This window comes from Brachionichthys hirsutus, chromosome 12 (assembly GCF_040956055.1).
Source record: "Brachionichthys hirsutus isolate HB-005 chromosome 12, CSIRO-AGI_Bhir_v1, whole genome shotgun sequence".
NCBI lineage: Eukaryota > Metazoa > Chordata > Actinopteri > Lophiiformes > Brachionichthyidae > Brachionichthys > Brachionichthys hirsutus.
This window is the reverse complement of record NC_090908.1, coordinates 4,289,603-4,305,931: the sequence shown is the minus strand read 5'-3', so window position 1 is coordinate 4,305,931 and position 16,329 is coordinate 4,289,603. Positions and strand designations below refer to the sequence as shown.

The following is a 16,329-nucleotide window of genomic DNA, read 5'->3' as shown; positions in this document are numbered from 1 at the left end:
GGAACTACATTCTCTCCAATTCTCCTCTAAAATTCCACCCTTTTTGCATCAAAGTGGTGCCAGAAATTTGAAACTGAAATGTAGCGATATTGATAATAAAAGCATGAGAACTACGTTAAAAACAACTCTTGCCTTATTTTATAGATACTTTTTTTTATTTTCACTATTTATTTCAGTGCCAGTGCTAAATTATCTTCAACAAATCATGCAATAGTGATGTATTTAATGACACGTCGATTGTTAAATTTGATTTGAGGCGCAAATTCTTAATAATATACTTGACAATATTATCAGAACTTTTTCTTAGCTTGGTATTTGCTATTTGTACTTTTTACCACAAAATTAAATACTAATGACTATTTCTCTGACTCCTTATAAACCAAACCAAAAAAAATAGAAGCAGCTCCTTCACCTTTTCCACTGCACATGACTCCATCTGAGGTCTCACAAAGCTCCTTGCTCTGGGCGTCGCTCATCACACAGGACCTCGGGAACTGGCAAAGCGTCCCGAACCAACCCTCCTTGCAGATGCAGCGTCCGCATGAACAGTAACCGTGACCTGGCGGTGGAGGGCAGAAGGGCCTTCATTTTAAGGAGACAGAATATAGAGCATGGCCATGAGAAAATAGGAACCTCAAATAAAGCAGTCAAAAGGTAGAGGCAAAAATAAAGAGAAATGTTGCTGGAAAGACAAACAACCAAAGACAATGTTCAGACATAGAAGGGTTGACAGTGCAGACGTTGACAGTAATGAGACAGGAGGAGAAGACAGAGGAGGCGCTGCAGGCTGATTGTATTTCTCCTGGGGACATGAAAGGAGCTGTCATCACTGGTCTTGTCCTGTCCTTGAAAAATATCCTTCCTTTTAGACACAGATGAAAAATCAAGACCGGCAAAAGCAGACAAAAACAACATGGATACACAACTCAGCCAGGACGTTTAATTGGTTGAAAGAGACAGTCAGCCTCAGGACACACACACACCCACACACACACACACACACACACACACACACACACACACACACACACACACGCACACACACATGCTTGCCATCTCTCCCCATCTACAGAACTGGTGGATAGCTTGCAGGGCGCTAATGTCACTACAGATCATCTCATGTTTAGGCAGTTGCACTGATTGATTCCTTTCTGTTCACATCTACTTACAGATGCCGAATTGAAGAGATGCTAATGAGCATAAACATTTTAAAATAATTTTCATTATTGTAAATCCATACTGGGATGTTGGAAATGGGATGTACTGTAGGGGTCTAATGAATGATGAAACTGAATCCTCCTTAAGATCCTATTTCAACCCGAGAACCACACAAGTATAATAAGAATGAATAAATAAATGATGAACCAAACTGTAATGGATTTACAACTTACCCAGGCGCAAAAATATCCTCCTTTATAGCACATGGCAGCGAGGCTCTGGATGCAATATCTCCCAAAAATGTTTACCACCACATGTTACATAAATTGCTTTAATCAATTATATATTTTTTTCATGCACCAGATTCATACTAATGAACCATGTCATTGTTTATGAAGGAATGCATTAATATTTCTGGAAACAGACTTTCTTGCCAAGTGGCAGACGCTAAGAATAAGCTGTGAGCATCACTAATTTTTAAGTCAACAAACCAAAAAGAAAAGGGAACACACGTACAATTCATAAATATAAATCCACCAACCGACCTGGTGTGTTTTTGTCAACACTGAGGTAAACACACAACCAGCACTGAATCCGAAACTGTCTTTTGGCACAGATTAAAAATGTCTGCATGTGGCTGGAGAAAGGCTCGGCTAGCTGTCCTTGCCTTGTTTAGAGGCTTTTTGTTGGATTTAGGAGTATAGGATGCTGTTTGTAATTTAGCTTCACCTGTCGTACACCCAATGTGTGTATGCTTTAAGTTTAAAAAATGTAAAAAATGCATGCTTCATTATTGTGTGCGTGTGTGTGTGCTGGCTGAGTCGGAGGCTATGGATGAACGTTAGCCGGTCTGTCTCATCTAGAGTGGAGTGGCAGCTATGGCAGGCCACGCATGGCTGCATCCATCAACCAGCCTGCAAGAGCGGTTAATTGATTTGGAGGGAGGGCAACCCATCCAATTAGTTTGCACCTGCCATTCACAGATCAAGCACTGTGCCGTGGTGTTTAGAGATGGACTGGGCTGTCTGTCTGGCTGTCCGCGCGTCCATCTGTCTGTCTGTCAGAGGCTTGCAATGAAAGTCCAACTACTGAGAATTTGGAGTAATCATTTCACCTAAATTGCATGTTTTTGGTGGTGGAAGGGGGCTTCTTGCTGTGAAGCAACAGTGCGACCGATTGAGCCACTGTGCTGCCCCTGATTTCAAAACTAGTTTTGGATATTTAAATAATGCATATTCAGAAATTTTCTTTAATTTCTCACATGTTTTACGGATTATGGGATTAATAACCCTGCGTGCAATTTTGTGGTGAATAAATATTTTAAATTAAAAGGGAATCTTTGGTCTTCTAGATGTTAGTAGCATTCTTTTTTTTTGTGCTTGTTTTAGCAAAAATAAAACTCTCATGAGACAATTGCTGACAAATACTATTGTATAATTTAATTAGCAAGTAGTGTGTGTCTCCCTTTATCTTCATAATTTTGGGTGTCAAAACCAAATAATTACCACAGTGATGATTTTTAATGCAGCTTGCCTCTGTCACCGAGGCTGAATCATGGCCTCAGTGAACCCCAATCCTAATGACTAGTTACTGCTTATAATCCCACTGCAGTTACATCAGTGAAAAAGAAACTGCAGCTGATGAACTGAATTTATCAAAGCCATGCATAAAAACAAGTTATGGCTATCTGTTTAGAAGTATTTAATACTACCGTAATTACATATTTGCCAGTCCTTTATCACGGGTTGGTGTGAATCATAATCCAGCAGCAGGAAGAACACATTTGTATTTGATTACACGAATCAATGCTAGAAACTCTATTTGGATATATTTATTCCAGGCTCTTGGAACATCAAGACTGACTTGTGTGTCGTCCTGAGGCGCGTATGTATAGACAACCATCATAAATGCTATTAGTTTTATATTGATGACAACCCTGCAGCCGACACAGAAAGCAGAGCCTTGATACTCATCGCACACCAATCAGGCTAAACAGTAATGTCACGCTCGTGTCCTGCGGGGGTTTAACATAATAACAAGCTTCAGAGTTTTAAATACCATCCATGTCAACATCCATGTCATAAATGTGCCCTTCAAACTTTGCATTGAATTTGGCAGTTAGTCAAACATAAGTGTCAGTGAAATATTCTGGTCAAAGGCATTGATTAATCATTATACATTATGCTGTGAAATATTTGTAACCAGCTCTCTGACAGCGTTCCATCTTTAGCATCGACTCTCTTCCACTGTCTGACTGACACTGAAGGAGACGCAAGCAGCTCAAACATCCAGAAAATGGCGTCACCTTCACGGTGAAGCCATTTTCCGCTTGATCCCCGCTCCTAACGCCGAGCACCTGGTTGCCGTGACGCCTCTAACCTTAAATTGTTTTTTTTATAATAACTTCCATCTTCCTGTGCGTATACAGACTAAGTTGTCAGCCTGTCAGCATGTTTCTCTGTGCGTGTTCAACCGTTCACCCCGGATGACTTGCAAAGCATTGTCTCCGGATAGGCTGACAGACAATGAACCCCCAGTAATCCATTCACATAAATACTGCCCCCCCCCCCCCCCCCCCCCTTAACTGAGAAATTTACCCTCTGGTGCCGCAATGCACCACTGATGCAAAACGCCACAGCCGATAAAAACAACACTGAACGGCCTCCATCACAGGGGAGATGCTAAAAGAAGCTCATCGGTATGTTAGCGGAGCGCTACACAGACTGACCATCAGTTTAAGACAATGCTAGTTTGAGCCACAGGCGTCTAGATAGCAATCACTGTTTCTGCTGTTTGGGACAATCTGTACTCTGCAGGTAAAGAGACAATGTGTTGAAAATTACATTATAAACCAAAGAAAAAAAAGCTTGTGTGAAAAATCAAACACATTGCGTAATTGCTCAAAGAAGATACGTACTCCAGATTTTTTTCACCCAACTCCAATCTCAGGACAAAAACTCTTTGATCCTAATTTTAACTCTCTGTTCTGACTGCAGCAGCAAGGGCAAAGGGGAATATCAATTTCAATTGAGCCTTTAATGTTTTAGTGCAATCCATCCGTTACAGCGGTCGTGCCTAAACGGCTCAAATTAAGAGCACAAAGTTCCCGAGCACTCAAATGGAAGCTTCAAAGGCTTGGAGCGATTTCCCTCAACTTCGGCTCAAGGGTTTAAGGGCTGTGCCTGCAGGGGCGATATGATCACACCGTATTGATCTTCAAATTCAGCATCTGCTTTTGGCATCATTTAAAAATGGGCGAGGGTGTGTGTGTGTGTGTGTGTGTGTGCATGTTGCACAAAATGTGTCTAGTTAAAATTAGGATCCGAGCTGGCCGGGACATCAGAAGATGAACGCCTAAGAGTTTTGTTCTGAGATTGGAGTAGGGTGAAAAAAATCTGGAGTACGTATCTTCTTTGTTGCAGATGGAATGATGTTTATGTTAAAAACGGCTGTGCTGTAAAAGAAAGGAAGAGAGAAAGGATTGGAAGAGTGAGTAAAAGCGAAGCAGATTAACCCTCGACTCAGATAGAAAGGGACATGGAGACAAGACGGCGGCGATATCAGACAGTCTGTGGTGTAGTTAACACCTGAAACAGCGGCTGGAAGGAGAATCGTCTTTATATTACCACAGCTTAGGTTTCCATGACATGAAACACTGTGTATGTAAACTGTAGGCCTGTAGGTGTTCTGTAGGTAGGAAGTAGAGTAGTCCACCTATCAGAAGGCTGGTTATTCCATCCTCGGCTGACAATACTCACCTGAATTGCTCTGAGTGGTGTGTGTGTGTGTGTGTGTGTGCGTGTGTGCGTTCTCACCGCCACAGACCTCTCCACTGATGTCCTCGCACTGACGGTCGTCACACTCACAGTTTTTCCCATAGACCCGACTGTCCCCAGGTGGGTGGCAAGCGCACTGTCCACACTTGCACTGACCTACAAAAGCAGATATTTATTCCACACCTGAGCCGAGTCTCATTGCAGCCGTGTGTTTTACACTAAGCTGTTAAAAGTTTCACTCTTGCATTCAACTTAGAATCCAGGGGAGCCGTTCTCCTTCCGACAACAGAAGTGCACAGCAACTGATTTTATACTACACTTAATCTGCCTGACAGCATTCCCTCCAGCCACGGCGGGGGGGGGGGGGTGACACTCTTATATTTAAATCGCGCACTCTAAAATACACTCGCATAGGCTACACACCCACGTAGCTGTATGCACTCACGGAAGATGCTGCTCTCCCACTTCAATCAGCGAGCTGCCGGTGAATGAGGCCACAGGGGAACTCGCTGAGTGAGCTGTGTAATGGTGAAACTCATTAGAAAAACATCATCTACCCTGAACCATCACTGGAGGTGAGCCGTATTCTAGCTCATTGATCATCTTACGCTGCTCACAGTTACAGTATATTGATTATGGGCATCGTATCAGGATTCAGCTTTAGTCCTTTTTTGCTGCACATACAAGGAAAAAATGACTTACAAATAATGAGCTGCCTGTTTATTTAACAATGTCGCTATGGCAATGGCGCCTGGCGGGTGACATGTACTCAACCTCAACCCAAGAATGCATTTTCATTCCTACCTTAAGTAGAGTTTAAGAATATTGCTGCACACTAGAAGGAGTTACCTTGTGTGCTGCGTGCTTTGCTAACACAGGAAAAAGACACGCACCTAAATGAAAAACCTTATGAGCCCATTCCACAGACAAAATGTACCCAAAAGGGCAGCAAACCGGTGAGTAGCACCAGCAACAAATGCACAAAGGGAAATGTGCCATCCCAGTGAAGGCAGAGGGTTAAAACAGCGTGCCGAGTGGCTGTCTCTTATCGCTTGTTTTTATTGAACCGGGCGGGTCCTTTGTCGTTAGTCGCCTGTTTTTCCACCGTGGTGTTGCTCTGCAGGGTGCGCTCTGTGTTCAGTGGCAATAAAGAACACCTACAACATATCCATAAGTTGAATGTGTCTGCCTTTATCTTCTGACAACTCATTAGGGCAATAAATCAAACTGAAAATGAATTTACAAGACAGTCACAGCATCATCTAACGTGCTTGTCTGTGTCATCACTGTCAGCCTTTATGGCCTTGCACATCTCACACACACACACACACACACACACACACACAAAAATGCATACACGTTCAAAACATCACTTCTCGCTTTAAATACAACATATCACCATCTGCTGTGGAGATGCTGTTACCCTAGCAACCTGTGATGTCATACGCCCTGTCATATCGATTACCTCCCTGTTGTCAAACCTTCACGCTGGCTTGTGTGTGTGTGTGTATGTGTGTGTAGCAGAACGTTGATTTGTTACCCTGGCTCAGGTCAGACCATTAGACACAGAGTCCTGAGACAGCACATGGCTGCGCTGACTTACATCCCTCATATATTCATCAAACAGTGCAACAATGTTTTGATGTTCATTTGAATATGTGTCTAATATATATGAACTATGCAGCGTAGTGGCTGTGATTGCCCAAATTATTGCGTGTCATATTTTTTATCAAAGTGTTCCGATCCATGAAATGCATGTGGATGTTCATGTTAAATGGCTGTGTCACTCCGCTCACTCTTCTCATCACAGAGCTGCCAAATCAGTGCACAAGCAAAATGCATTCAAAAACCGCTGCTTAATTGCACCTCCATTTGCACTAAAGCCATATGAAAAATATTCGGACTCATTACATCTCACTAATTTTCACAATGCTGTTATGAAATAACATGTTAAAAACATTTCGTAAACCCTCATATCTCCGAAGCCTGTCATCTTTAATGTTGTGTGATTTCTTTAACATTTTTGTGATAGCTGCAATTAGCTGAGGACAACCCCCCCGCCCCTCCCCAAAACAAAACAGTAACTGTAACCGGCTGATGGCACCTTTCTGTGCTGTCACCATCCTGTGGTGTGAATGAAAGCCTCCCATTAGCATTCAATTCGGTGCACTGCTCTAGCACATCTTTACCAGTATCAGGATGTATTACGTCGACAGTTCTATAAATCACACACACAGTTAAGTTCATAGGAATAGGCAGCAGCACTCCTTCCATTTATGTGCACAGGTAGCCATTGCTCTCTGTGTGCTGCTGAAGCCCTTTCTTCTAATGACATTAATCACAAATGAATTATTTTCAAGTGGCTCTCCACTACTCTTTTACGTCAGCACCCTCACAGTCAAGAAAGCGACATGCCAGTCTTTGTGAAGCTTTTCTTTGGCATCACCTCCAATATCATCAGGTGGAGCTCAGCTGTGGGACTGCTGTTACCTCCGTAGAAACACGTGGGCCCATGCACTATGAAAAAATGGCTGTGTAAAGAACAAATGCAGTCACTGAAGTGCCGACTCCAGTGGTTAAAGTTTAGTGAAAGACCCACCAAAGCAAAAGTACACTATAGTACTGTTCTTCTACCTCTCATGTTAAAAATATATCAAACAAAACATATTTGCATATTTACAGACTTTTCAATTTATATGCATTATATGAGTAATAATGGATTTTAAGGAATGTTCATAACAGTTTTGGGGTGTGGTCATGCAATGGTTTGAGGGGGCAGCTAATGCCTTCCATCATTCTGCATAAAAAAAAACTAACTGTGCGTTTTCTGAAATCATTATTGAAACATAATAGTACATGAATATGATGACAGGCTGCTCTTTCACTGGACCTTGAACCTCTGGGAGATACTAAAAGTCCAGATACCTCAGCCTCTTCTGTGAAGGAACTCTCATTAGTTGAAGTGAAGAGTTCACAGGAGACTGGATTTATATTTATAACTCATTGTGGGAGACCAATTTATTCCTGCTTGATGTCCGTCAAGCAGAAATAAAGATGAGCAATACAAGTGTCAGCATGTGTACGCTTTAGTGCCACCCCCCCAAATCCGAACTGTCTTCTTGAACGCTATGCATATAAGTTCTTATGAATCTGACCGATGCGTTTTCTCTTTGGTATTTAAACCACGATGTGAAGGCACATGTCATTAAACTCAGACAGGCATTATCAGAGAAGTTGGCAGCCAGCTAGTCTGTGTGGCACGAGCCAAAGCAAAGGGCTCATATGTGTATTAATTATAAAGGATCACCGATGACCTATAAAGTCTGCAACAGGCCAGCAGCAGAAAGATGTTGAAAGCAGGTGTTTCCTTGAGGAAATTCCATCTTAAGAATTTCCTATCCAGAGCTCCAAAGCTGCTGTTTCGAATTTCAAGACTTTTCCACTCAAGCTGCCATCTGTACCAGCCCCAGCTGTCCACACAAAAGTGTTCTCCTGAGTCTGTCTCTTTCATTTTCTCTCCCACACTCTCCCGCTGTCCTCCCTATATCTTTGTTCATGGCATTTCTCACATGCTTTCAATCTCCTCTCCTCCTTCACCAATAAATAAAACTAACCATTGTGATCTTCTTCCTGTGGAAAATAGCAAAAGTAAAGTTTTAAAAAACCCACACGTCTCCTAACCTCTCAGGCTTCATGCCTTCTCAGCACCAGTCTGCTTTGGTATCTGATCACAGAGCTGTAGAGAACAACATGCAGACAAGACGCAATTTACAGCAACGGTTTCGTTGTATAAATCCCGATTCTGTGACATACTTTATCTTGTATATTTCACATAACACATGGTTATTATTATTTATTCCATAAATGGGGTGTAAACAGACAGTCACTGAATTAACTGGGACACCAAAAATAAATGCAATTTTTATGGATCCCATTAATTCTTCTGTTGCACAGGGTAATTTAAAGTTCTATTTTATTGTAGCAATTGGAGATAATTTAAGGTACTGCTGGAGGAATTAAAGCTAATTAACTCCCCCAGCACAAGTTAATCTTTGCATTTTCATTATGTGAGGGGCACCACTTTGCCTGCTCAACCCTGTTGTTCCGGAATTGGTTTGCTGCTGTCAAACGTCTATCATGAAAAAACACAATATATAATGAACAGTTGTTGTATGAAAAGACACCAAATTAATGCCATTCCGAGTGCAAAAAAAAACTGAGTCTCTCCACCCATAAGCATTTCATATTCAAGTTTTATTTCCAAAAGGAAAACATGCTCAGCATTAAGTATTTTATCAATTAGCTCAGGGCAAAATAGGTTTAAATTAAAACACCCTACTGTATACTTTGAACAAAACATCAGAATATTGTGCAGGGTGAGTTTCCGTGCCGGTCTTTCCCTGCTGCACCTGCAAAGTGCCTTGAGATAACTTACTGTTGTGATCTGCCTGGTGCTATATAAATAAAACTGAATTGAATTGAATTGAATTTGCACAAAGTAACACAATGTTGTGTCTGCATTGTGATGTGGCATTTGGGTTACTTCTTCTGGATCTTTTGAGAGGGGGGGCCAGAGGAGCGCAGCAAAGCTTGTTATTCATCTTAAAATTAAATCTAGTCATTTTAACCATAGCAGATCAAGATAATCCACAACAAAGCATATATTTAAATCAAATTCTAGTTTATTGATAACACAATTCCTTTTCCTGTCTGCACACCCTGTCTTTGTTTCTCCTCAATTTACTTCCCTTCACTATCTACGTTAACTACGGACCTTGTAAGATATGCGTTGGTGGGTTGCAGTATTTTCTGCAGGAGGAGGGAATGGCTGCCTTTCATCAGTAGTTATACGTTTCCTCATCCACTTCCCTTCAGCCCCTGATATTATGTAACAGCACACACTGAAGACGGCCATTTGCAGAGCGGAGGGAAGACGGAATGGGATTTAATTTACTGACATTGTAGTCAGTAGCCACTGTGAATTGTCCTTGTCGGTTCTTCACAACAACCAGTCACGTTTAATGAGGAGACCGCTGTGATCATTTGACCGTTTAAATCCATAATAACATGAATAATGTCGAATGCGTGACTTATCATCATCGTGAGAACACAGGACGGTGTGCAAAATGGCAAATCCATAATATTTACAATTCTAAATTAAATTGAACGGTATCTTTTTTGCAAATGCCAAATTACAGAGCATGCCAGCATTACTATGATTATCTGTAGCTCGATACCATATATAAAACACTTTGAACGAAGCTTATGGCAGCTATCTTATTTTAAGCTTTACCTGTGGAGAAAGACGTTTATATCATCTTTACAATCCCTGTTAAAATGGATCAAGATACTTAAAGATGGATTAAGAGATGTTAAATGCCCTGGAAATGGCCTACTTTACATCAAACGGCGAGGACAGAGTGCAGGCCTACTGCAGTCACCATGGAAACAGGAGTGGGTGAGAAAACAAGCTACCTCGTCCGAAGCAGGGCAGATTGGATGTTCCGCGACACCTCTTCATGCTGCTCTCCAGAGACAGGGAGCAGGACAGAGGATGGTCACACGTCCTCCCAGTCCATCCCTCCCTGCAGTCACACCTGCCACAGTGACACTGGCCATGACCTGGCGGGAGGAAGACGTGTTGAAGGAAGTAGAGAATTAAAGCTCTAAACAAGTAGTCTCAATAAGATACAGACAAGGTAGCGAGCGAACCATGGCCAGGACAGGCTGAAAGTGAGAAGATAGCAGGCATTCAGTGTCCATTGAACATTAGCTGACTCGCCTTTTCTAAGCTGCGGAGTGACCAGTATTGGTTGTATCTGGTCTGGTCTGAAAAGTCTGATTAAAAAAGATGAGATTTAAAATGTCAAGATGTGAAATGAACTTGTAATCTATCAAACCTTGAACTATACACAAGGGCATATGCATCAGAGTCGTAAACTGTGTATAGTCTAGAACAGGGGTGTCAAACTCATTTTCTCCGAGGGCCACATCAGCATTATGGTTGCCCTCAAAGGGCCAGTTGTAAATGTAACATCGTGTAAATGTAACTAAATGTAATGTAATGTAAATAAAATGTAACTACTCCTTAACATGCTGCTAAATAACTGTATTTACTACTACATACTTAATTAAATTTTAAATATTACATATGCAATTGCATAGTTCTAAAAATATATCGATACCTTACTGCTGTAAAAATATCCGCAGAGGTTATGTAATCGCCGGCGTCTGTCTGTAATTTGTTCTTCAATATCTCCATTGATTATTGACTGATATTTAGGGAATTTAACACAGTCAAGTAGGGGGGGGGGGCTCTATCTCACCACTGAATATCATCTGGTTCGGATCCAGAATGGAGACAGCAACAAATATTTAATTTTAACATTAAAACCCCATTTACAGATTAAAAATCAGTTACAAATACACATCAACTTTGATTCACTTTTACTTTTCAGCATTTTACAAAAACAAATGTCTGCACAATGCTCTTGCGGGCCACAAAAAATGACGTAGCGGGGCCACATTGGCCCCCAGGCCTTGAGTTTGACACATATGGTCTAGAATACTAAGAAAGTTCACTTTTACAACTGCAAAGTGCACCAGAGGACTGGAGCTGGGTGGGGAGCTGCTTTAGGTATGCTACGTGCAAGAAACTGCAGTTACTCAAAGGTGAAACCTATAAAGGATACGGACATGAACAATAGCATGTACAATTATATGCACCAGTCCTCTTGGAAAGTCACAAGCATTTTTATGCAGAGAGTTGAGAGAGGAGGAAAAACAAAGCCTCTGTGCAAAGGTAGTCAGTCAGTCTACTAGCGTCTCTAACTACTCGTCAAATAACAATATTTAATTTAATGTATTTTTTTTTATGTTACTGTTGAAAGAAAAATGTACCATTTAATGGGGGAATTATGCACTTCAGTATTCACTGTAAACAGCTGCCCTGCTATTATCAGATGAAAGGAAGTTCCTGTTCATCCAAAGAAATAGCTGATACATTAGTGAAAATTTGAACCTTTGCTTGCTCTTGTAATATCACACGACCTCTGCTGTCATGTTTGCATTTTTCTGTGGTTAAGTGTCAGTGTTCTACTTTGGCTTTGGAGTCATTTCCCTGTGTTTCCATACATTTAGATTCACAAATTTAAATTACCATTAAATCCCTTCACAGCATCTGTAAAATAACAGACAATATGATCTGGCAAGAGACCAAAACATCCTGATTTGTATTGATGGATGGATGAAAATCTACAGTCCTAGGTGTTTCCCCTATTTCTTTCTCTCTCTACTAAGTAATGTTAACTGGCTAATGGCTCCGCAAAACATTTTCCACATGACTAAAATCATAAATCCAAAATGTGACTGCATTAGTTTCAAACACAACAACCTACCTGAACAGAAGTCATCCGAGTATCGGTCGTAGGTTGCATGACAGTTCCTCTCATCGCACTCGCAGGTGTCTCCGTGCACGTCTCCCCAGTCACCAGAGGGATCCACGTCATGACAGGTACACTCTCCACACACACAGGTCCCTATAGACAACCGCACAAATGCACATATTGGGAATTCATGACAAATACAAATCACTGATGGATGACATGTGTGTTTCAGTTTGACATCAATAAATCATATATGTGGTAGATGTGAATATTTAGCCTCCAGCATCATGTAGCTCTTATCATTTGACTGCACAGCAGTTTGTGTATTTTTAGCTCGACCGACAGAGGAGGTTGACAGTTTGTTGGAATGGAGTAATGGAGTATATAATATATTGTGCAGCACCCGTCAAATCATTTATACATTCATGTTAGAGTTTTGTAGAACAGGAAATTTGGGTTAGTGTTTAGCAAAACAGGAAGAGATGGGAGATATTTCACAGCCTCCAATGGAGCACTCATTATCTCTCCATCTATACGAAGTGATGAAATCAAATCAGGCCTCCTTTGTGTGGAAGTTCGTGCGAGGAGAGCTGAAACTGATTTTGTACGTTCTTTATTAAGCATAACTCTCGTGCGTGGCTTTACATCAAGACTGTATACTGGAACCAGGATATGAAGCATGCGCAGTGGAAACTACTGGAAACTACGGCAACTGGTGTAGGACACACATCATCATACACATGCAATCATTGAACTGAATGATATACACTTTGTTTGATCTGTGCCCTTGTTCAATCTTCTGTAATCAACAGGAATTATCTTCACAATCCTTTAAAGCAAGCTTAATTCTAAGCAGTAGCTACATGTCCATTTATGTGTGAGAATGGTGTAACATTTAAATAGGGCAAAATAAACAAACGTTCAAATACATTGGTGGATTTTACTTACTCGTTCTGGGGGAAATGGAAAATATTTTTTCTATGAAATTTTAAATACAGTGCAATTATGCACATACATAAAAATACACATGATGATAACGATAGCAGAGGGAAAAGTATTGAGAATAATATCACTAGCAGTAAATAGATTTCTAAATTGTTAACTAATTTTGAATTGCAATCATATTTCCATTGTTCCTTTGGCTCTGCAGTGATTCTGCTGATTGTGAGGCCTGGTTAATACCTACTCTTTTCTATAACTACTAAAGAGGAACACCCTGTACACTGCAAATTATTATTTCTGCTGTGCTTTAAACAAAAAAATAACAATGGGTTCCTTACAGGTAGCTGATGAAACAACTCTCAAAAAGTCCTTGTCATTTATTTAAGAGAGCTTTGCTACTTTTATTTGAGCTAAGTTAGTGAAGCGTTTTCTCTGACTTCCTGTCCACCAGGTGCTAATGGCTCCGTGGAATTTATACGGGAATACCTTAAACCAGTCTATTCTCTACATGATCCTGTAATTGCTTTTTGTCTGATGTCTTTCTTGACTGTGATTTTCATGTCAAAGGTGGTAGTCATATTATAGAAAGCACATCAAACTGGACATGCATCAACTGTATAATCTATTCATTCATTAATCAGTGTTTCATCTTCTTAATGGCTTTAGATAACAGATCAGCTACTGTTTGCCTCCGCCGAGGCGAGGCGGAGGTTAAGTATTCGCTGATGTTTGTTTGTCCGTCCGTCCGTCCGTCTGTCTGTTAACAAGATAACTCTAAAGGTTCTCGACGCATTTTGATGACATTTTTGGGAAATGTTGGGAATGTTACCAGGAACAGTTCATTCAGTTTTGCTGACGATCCAGAAAAGATCCTGGATTCTTGATCAGTTTGAAATGTCCAGTAACATTGCTGTCAATGGAGCTTCAAAATTTGTTCCTCAATATCTCAGTTGATTATTGACCGATGTTTATGGAATTTGACACGGTAATGTAGGGTGGGAACCTCTATCTCACCACCAAATTTCATCTGGATAAGATCCAGAATTGAGTCAGTAAAACAATATTTTATATTAACATGAGAAACTCCATTTACGGATTTAAAAATCTGTTAAAACTCCGATTCACTTTTACTTTTCATGGCTGGCGTCTCAAGATAGCAAGAACCTTTTGGTGATGATCCCGATCACCATGTGGATGGTGTAAATCTAATTATGAGGAGAATGAGCTGCTCGGCGGAGGTTTGCGCTCTCTGAGTGCTTTTCTAGTTGTTTCTGGTTTCTTGACAATGAAATTCAATTCAACCATCACTGCTATGGCACGGATTCTGATTGGTTTTCAAGCTGTACTGGTAAACATAATTCGGAAAGAATCTCAGACTAATTCATCTATTTTATTGCTTTCTAAATCAATGATAATCAACATCTGCATCTGTGTGATGGCTGAAAAATGTAAAATTGGACTTGGACCTGTATGGGGTGTACTGTTTTTAGAGTGGTTAAACAGACCTCTGTTGCTGCAGATTTTGCCATCTGGAGACTTGCATCTCCGTTTGCTTTCCCATGGGCTAATGTCACACTGGAATTCACATCTGTCTCCATGCCAACCAGCAGCACAATAACAGTTTCCACAGTAACACTGGCCATGGCCTGGAAGCAGATCAGAAAGTAATGAGTCATGAGTTTAGCTCTATCTGTGTTCTAGACATTCAAAACAATTCCTGCATGAATGGCTTGCTCTTTTACATTTACACATTTCACTTAACTCCTTGGCATAAAACAATTATTAGTTATAATGAGATAAAAATAATAATAATAGATTTCTCAACAAATATAATCATCATGCTTCTGAGACAGATCATTCCACTAGCATCATTCTACTAATATTCAGTGTTTATTTCTTGTAATTTAGCTCCTATTTTTTTACAGTGTGCTAACATCTGAAGTAAGAAATATTTCAACCATGACAAAATGCTGACAATTATTGAATTGCCATACATTAGGCTAAGACGTCTGCTCTGTTTTTAGGAAGAGTGAGGGAGCTGAGACATGGTCTGTGGAGCATACCTCCACACACCTCTCCGGTGTCCTCATCCAGACATTCGCTGTCGTCACACTCACAGAAGCGTCCTGTTACCAGACCCCTGTTGTCCTCATTGTCACACATGCAGCTACCACAGTGGCACAAGCCTATTAAAGACAACAGCTTTGTAAACACGTAAAGTTTATTTGATGGGAAAGGGCTTGTTTATTTGTGTGCATGTGTTTAAGCGCACGATTGATTCTGAATGGAAGCATCTTTTACGTGCATATTTTAATACAGAACAATTTGACACATGCAGGAACTGTCTTTCTGATGAGAAATCCAAATGCAGCATTAGTGCTGGTCTTAAGCTCGGTTACCTCAAATTTCACAAATATATAAAGCAGTTTAAGAGAAACATCAATAGAAACATCACATTATTGTAACAATTTTTTACATTGCTTTGGGCGTACCTTGAATGTGCAACTCTGGTTGTTTGATGTAGATTTTTGTTAATATTTTGTTATGTTTTTATCCTGTGTGTGTGCGTGTGCGTGTGTGATCACAGTACCTCTGTTGGAGCACGCCACCCCCTGCGGGTTTTTGCACAACTCTTTGCTCTTCTTTTTGGTGAGGCTGCACTCTTCCTGGAACTGGCAGACATCTCCTGACCAGCCTTCATCACACTCACACGTCCCACAGTCACAGTAGCCACGGTCTTAACAGGAAAACACACCACACACTGTGTCAATGCCGAAACGCACACTCACTGCTAGTGCTCCAAACGACTTCATTAAGCACAAGGACACACTGAAGTGCTATCTTGAATTTATCCGCTACTAGAGAGGACATGATTTAAGCATGTGGGATTCAAGTTCTCTGAGTCGTCACTATTGTAAAGGATCCACTGTAATTATAGATGATCCTGATTTATTGGATGGGAGAAATTGTTAAAATATCCCATAAATGGACAAATGAGCAGGGAATAACATTTGCCTTTTATATTTTTATGCATTATTCACAATGAAACTCTTTTTATGACATTGTAT

At 40.7% G+C, this 16,329-nt stretch overlaps 1 protein-coding gene across 1 annotated transcript in view; it reads right to left on the bottom strand.

Moving 5' to 3' along the window:
- itgbl1 (integrin, beta-like 1) overlaps positions 1-16,329 on the bottom strand; it is a 30,264-nt gene that overhangs the window by 5,189 nt on the left and 8,746 nt on the right. The window contains exons 3-9 of the mRNA XM_068746658.1: positions 15,852-15,998; positions 15,325-15,447; positions 14,767-14,907; positions 12,332-12,472; positions 10,410-10,556; positions 4,974-5,090; positions 413-559 (exon numbers count right to left, since the gene is read on the bottom strand). Coding sequence (XP_068602759.1) covers positions 413-559; positions 4,974-5,090; positions 10,410-10,556; positions 12,332-12,472; positions 14,767-14,907; positions 15,325-15,447; positions 15,852-15,998 — 963 coding nt within the window. The remainder of the gene's footprint in view (positions 1-412; positions 560-4,973; positions 5,091-10,409; positions 10,557-12,331; positions 12,473-14,766; positions 14,908-15,324; positions 15,448-15,851; positions 15,999-16,329) is intronic.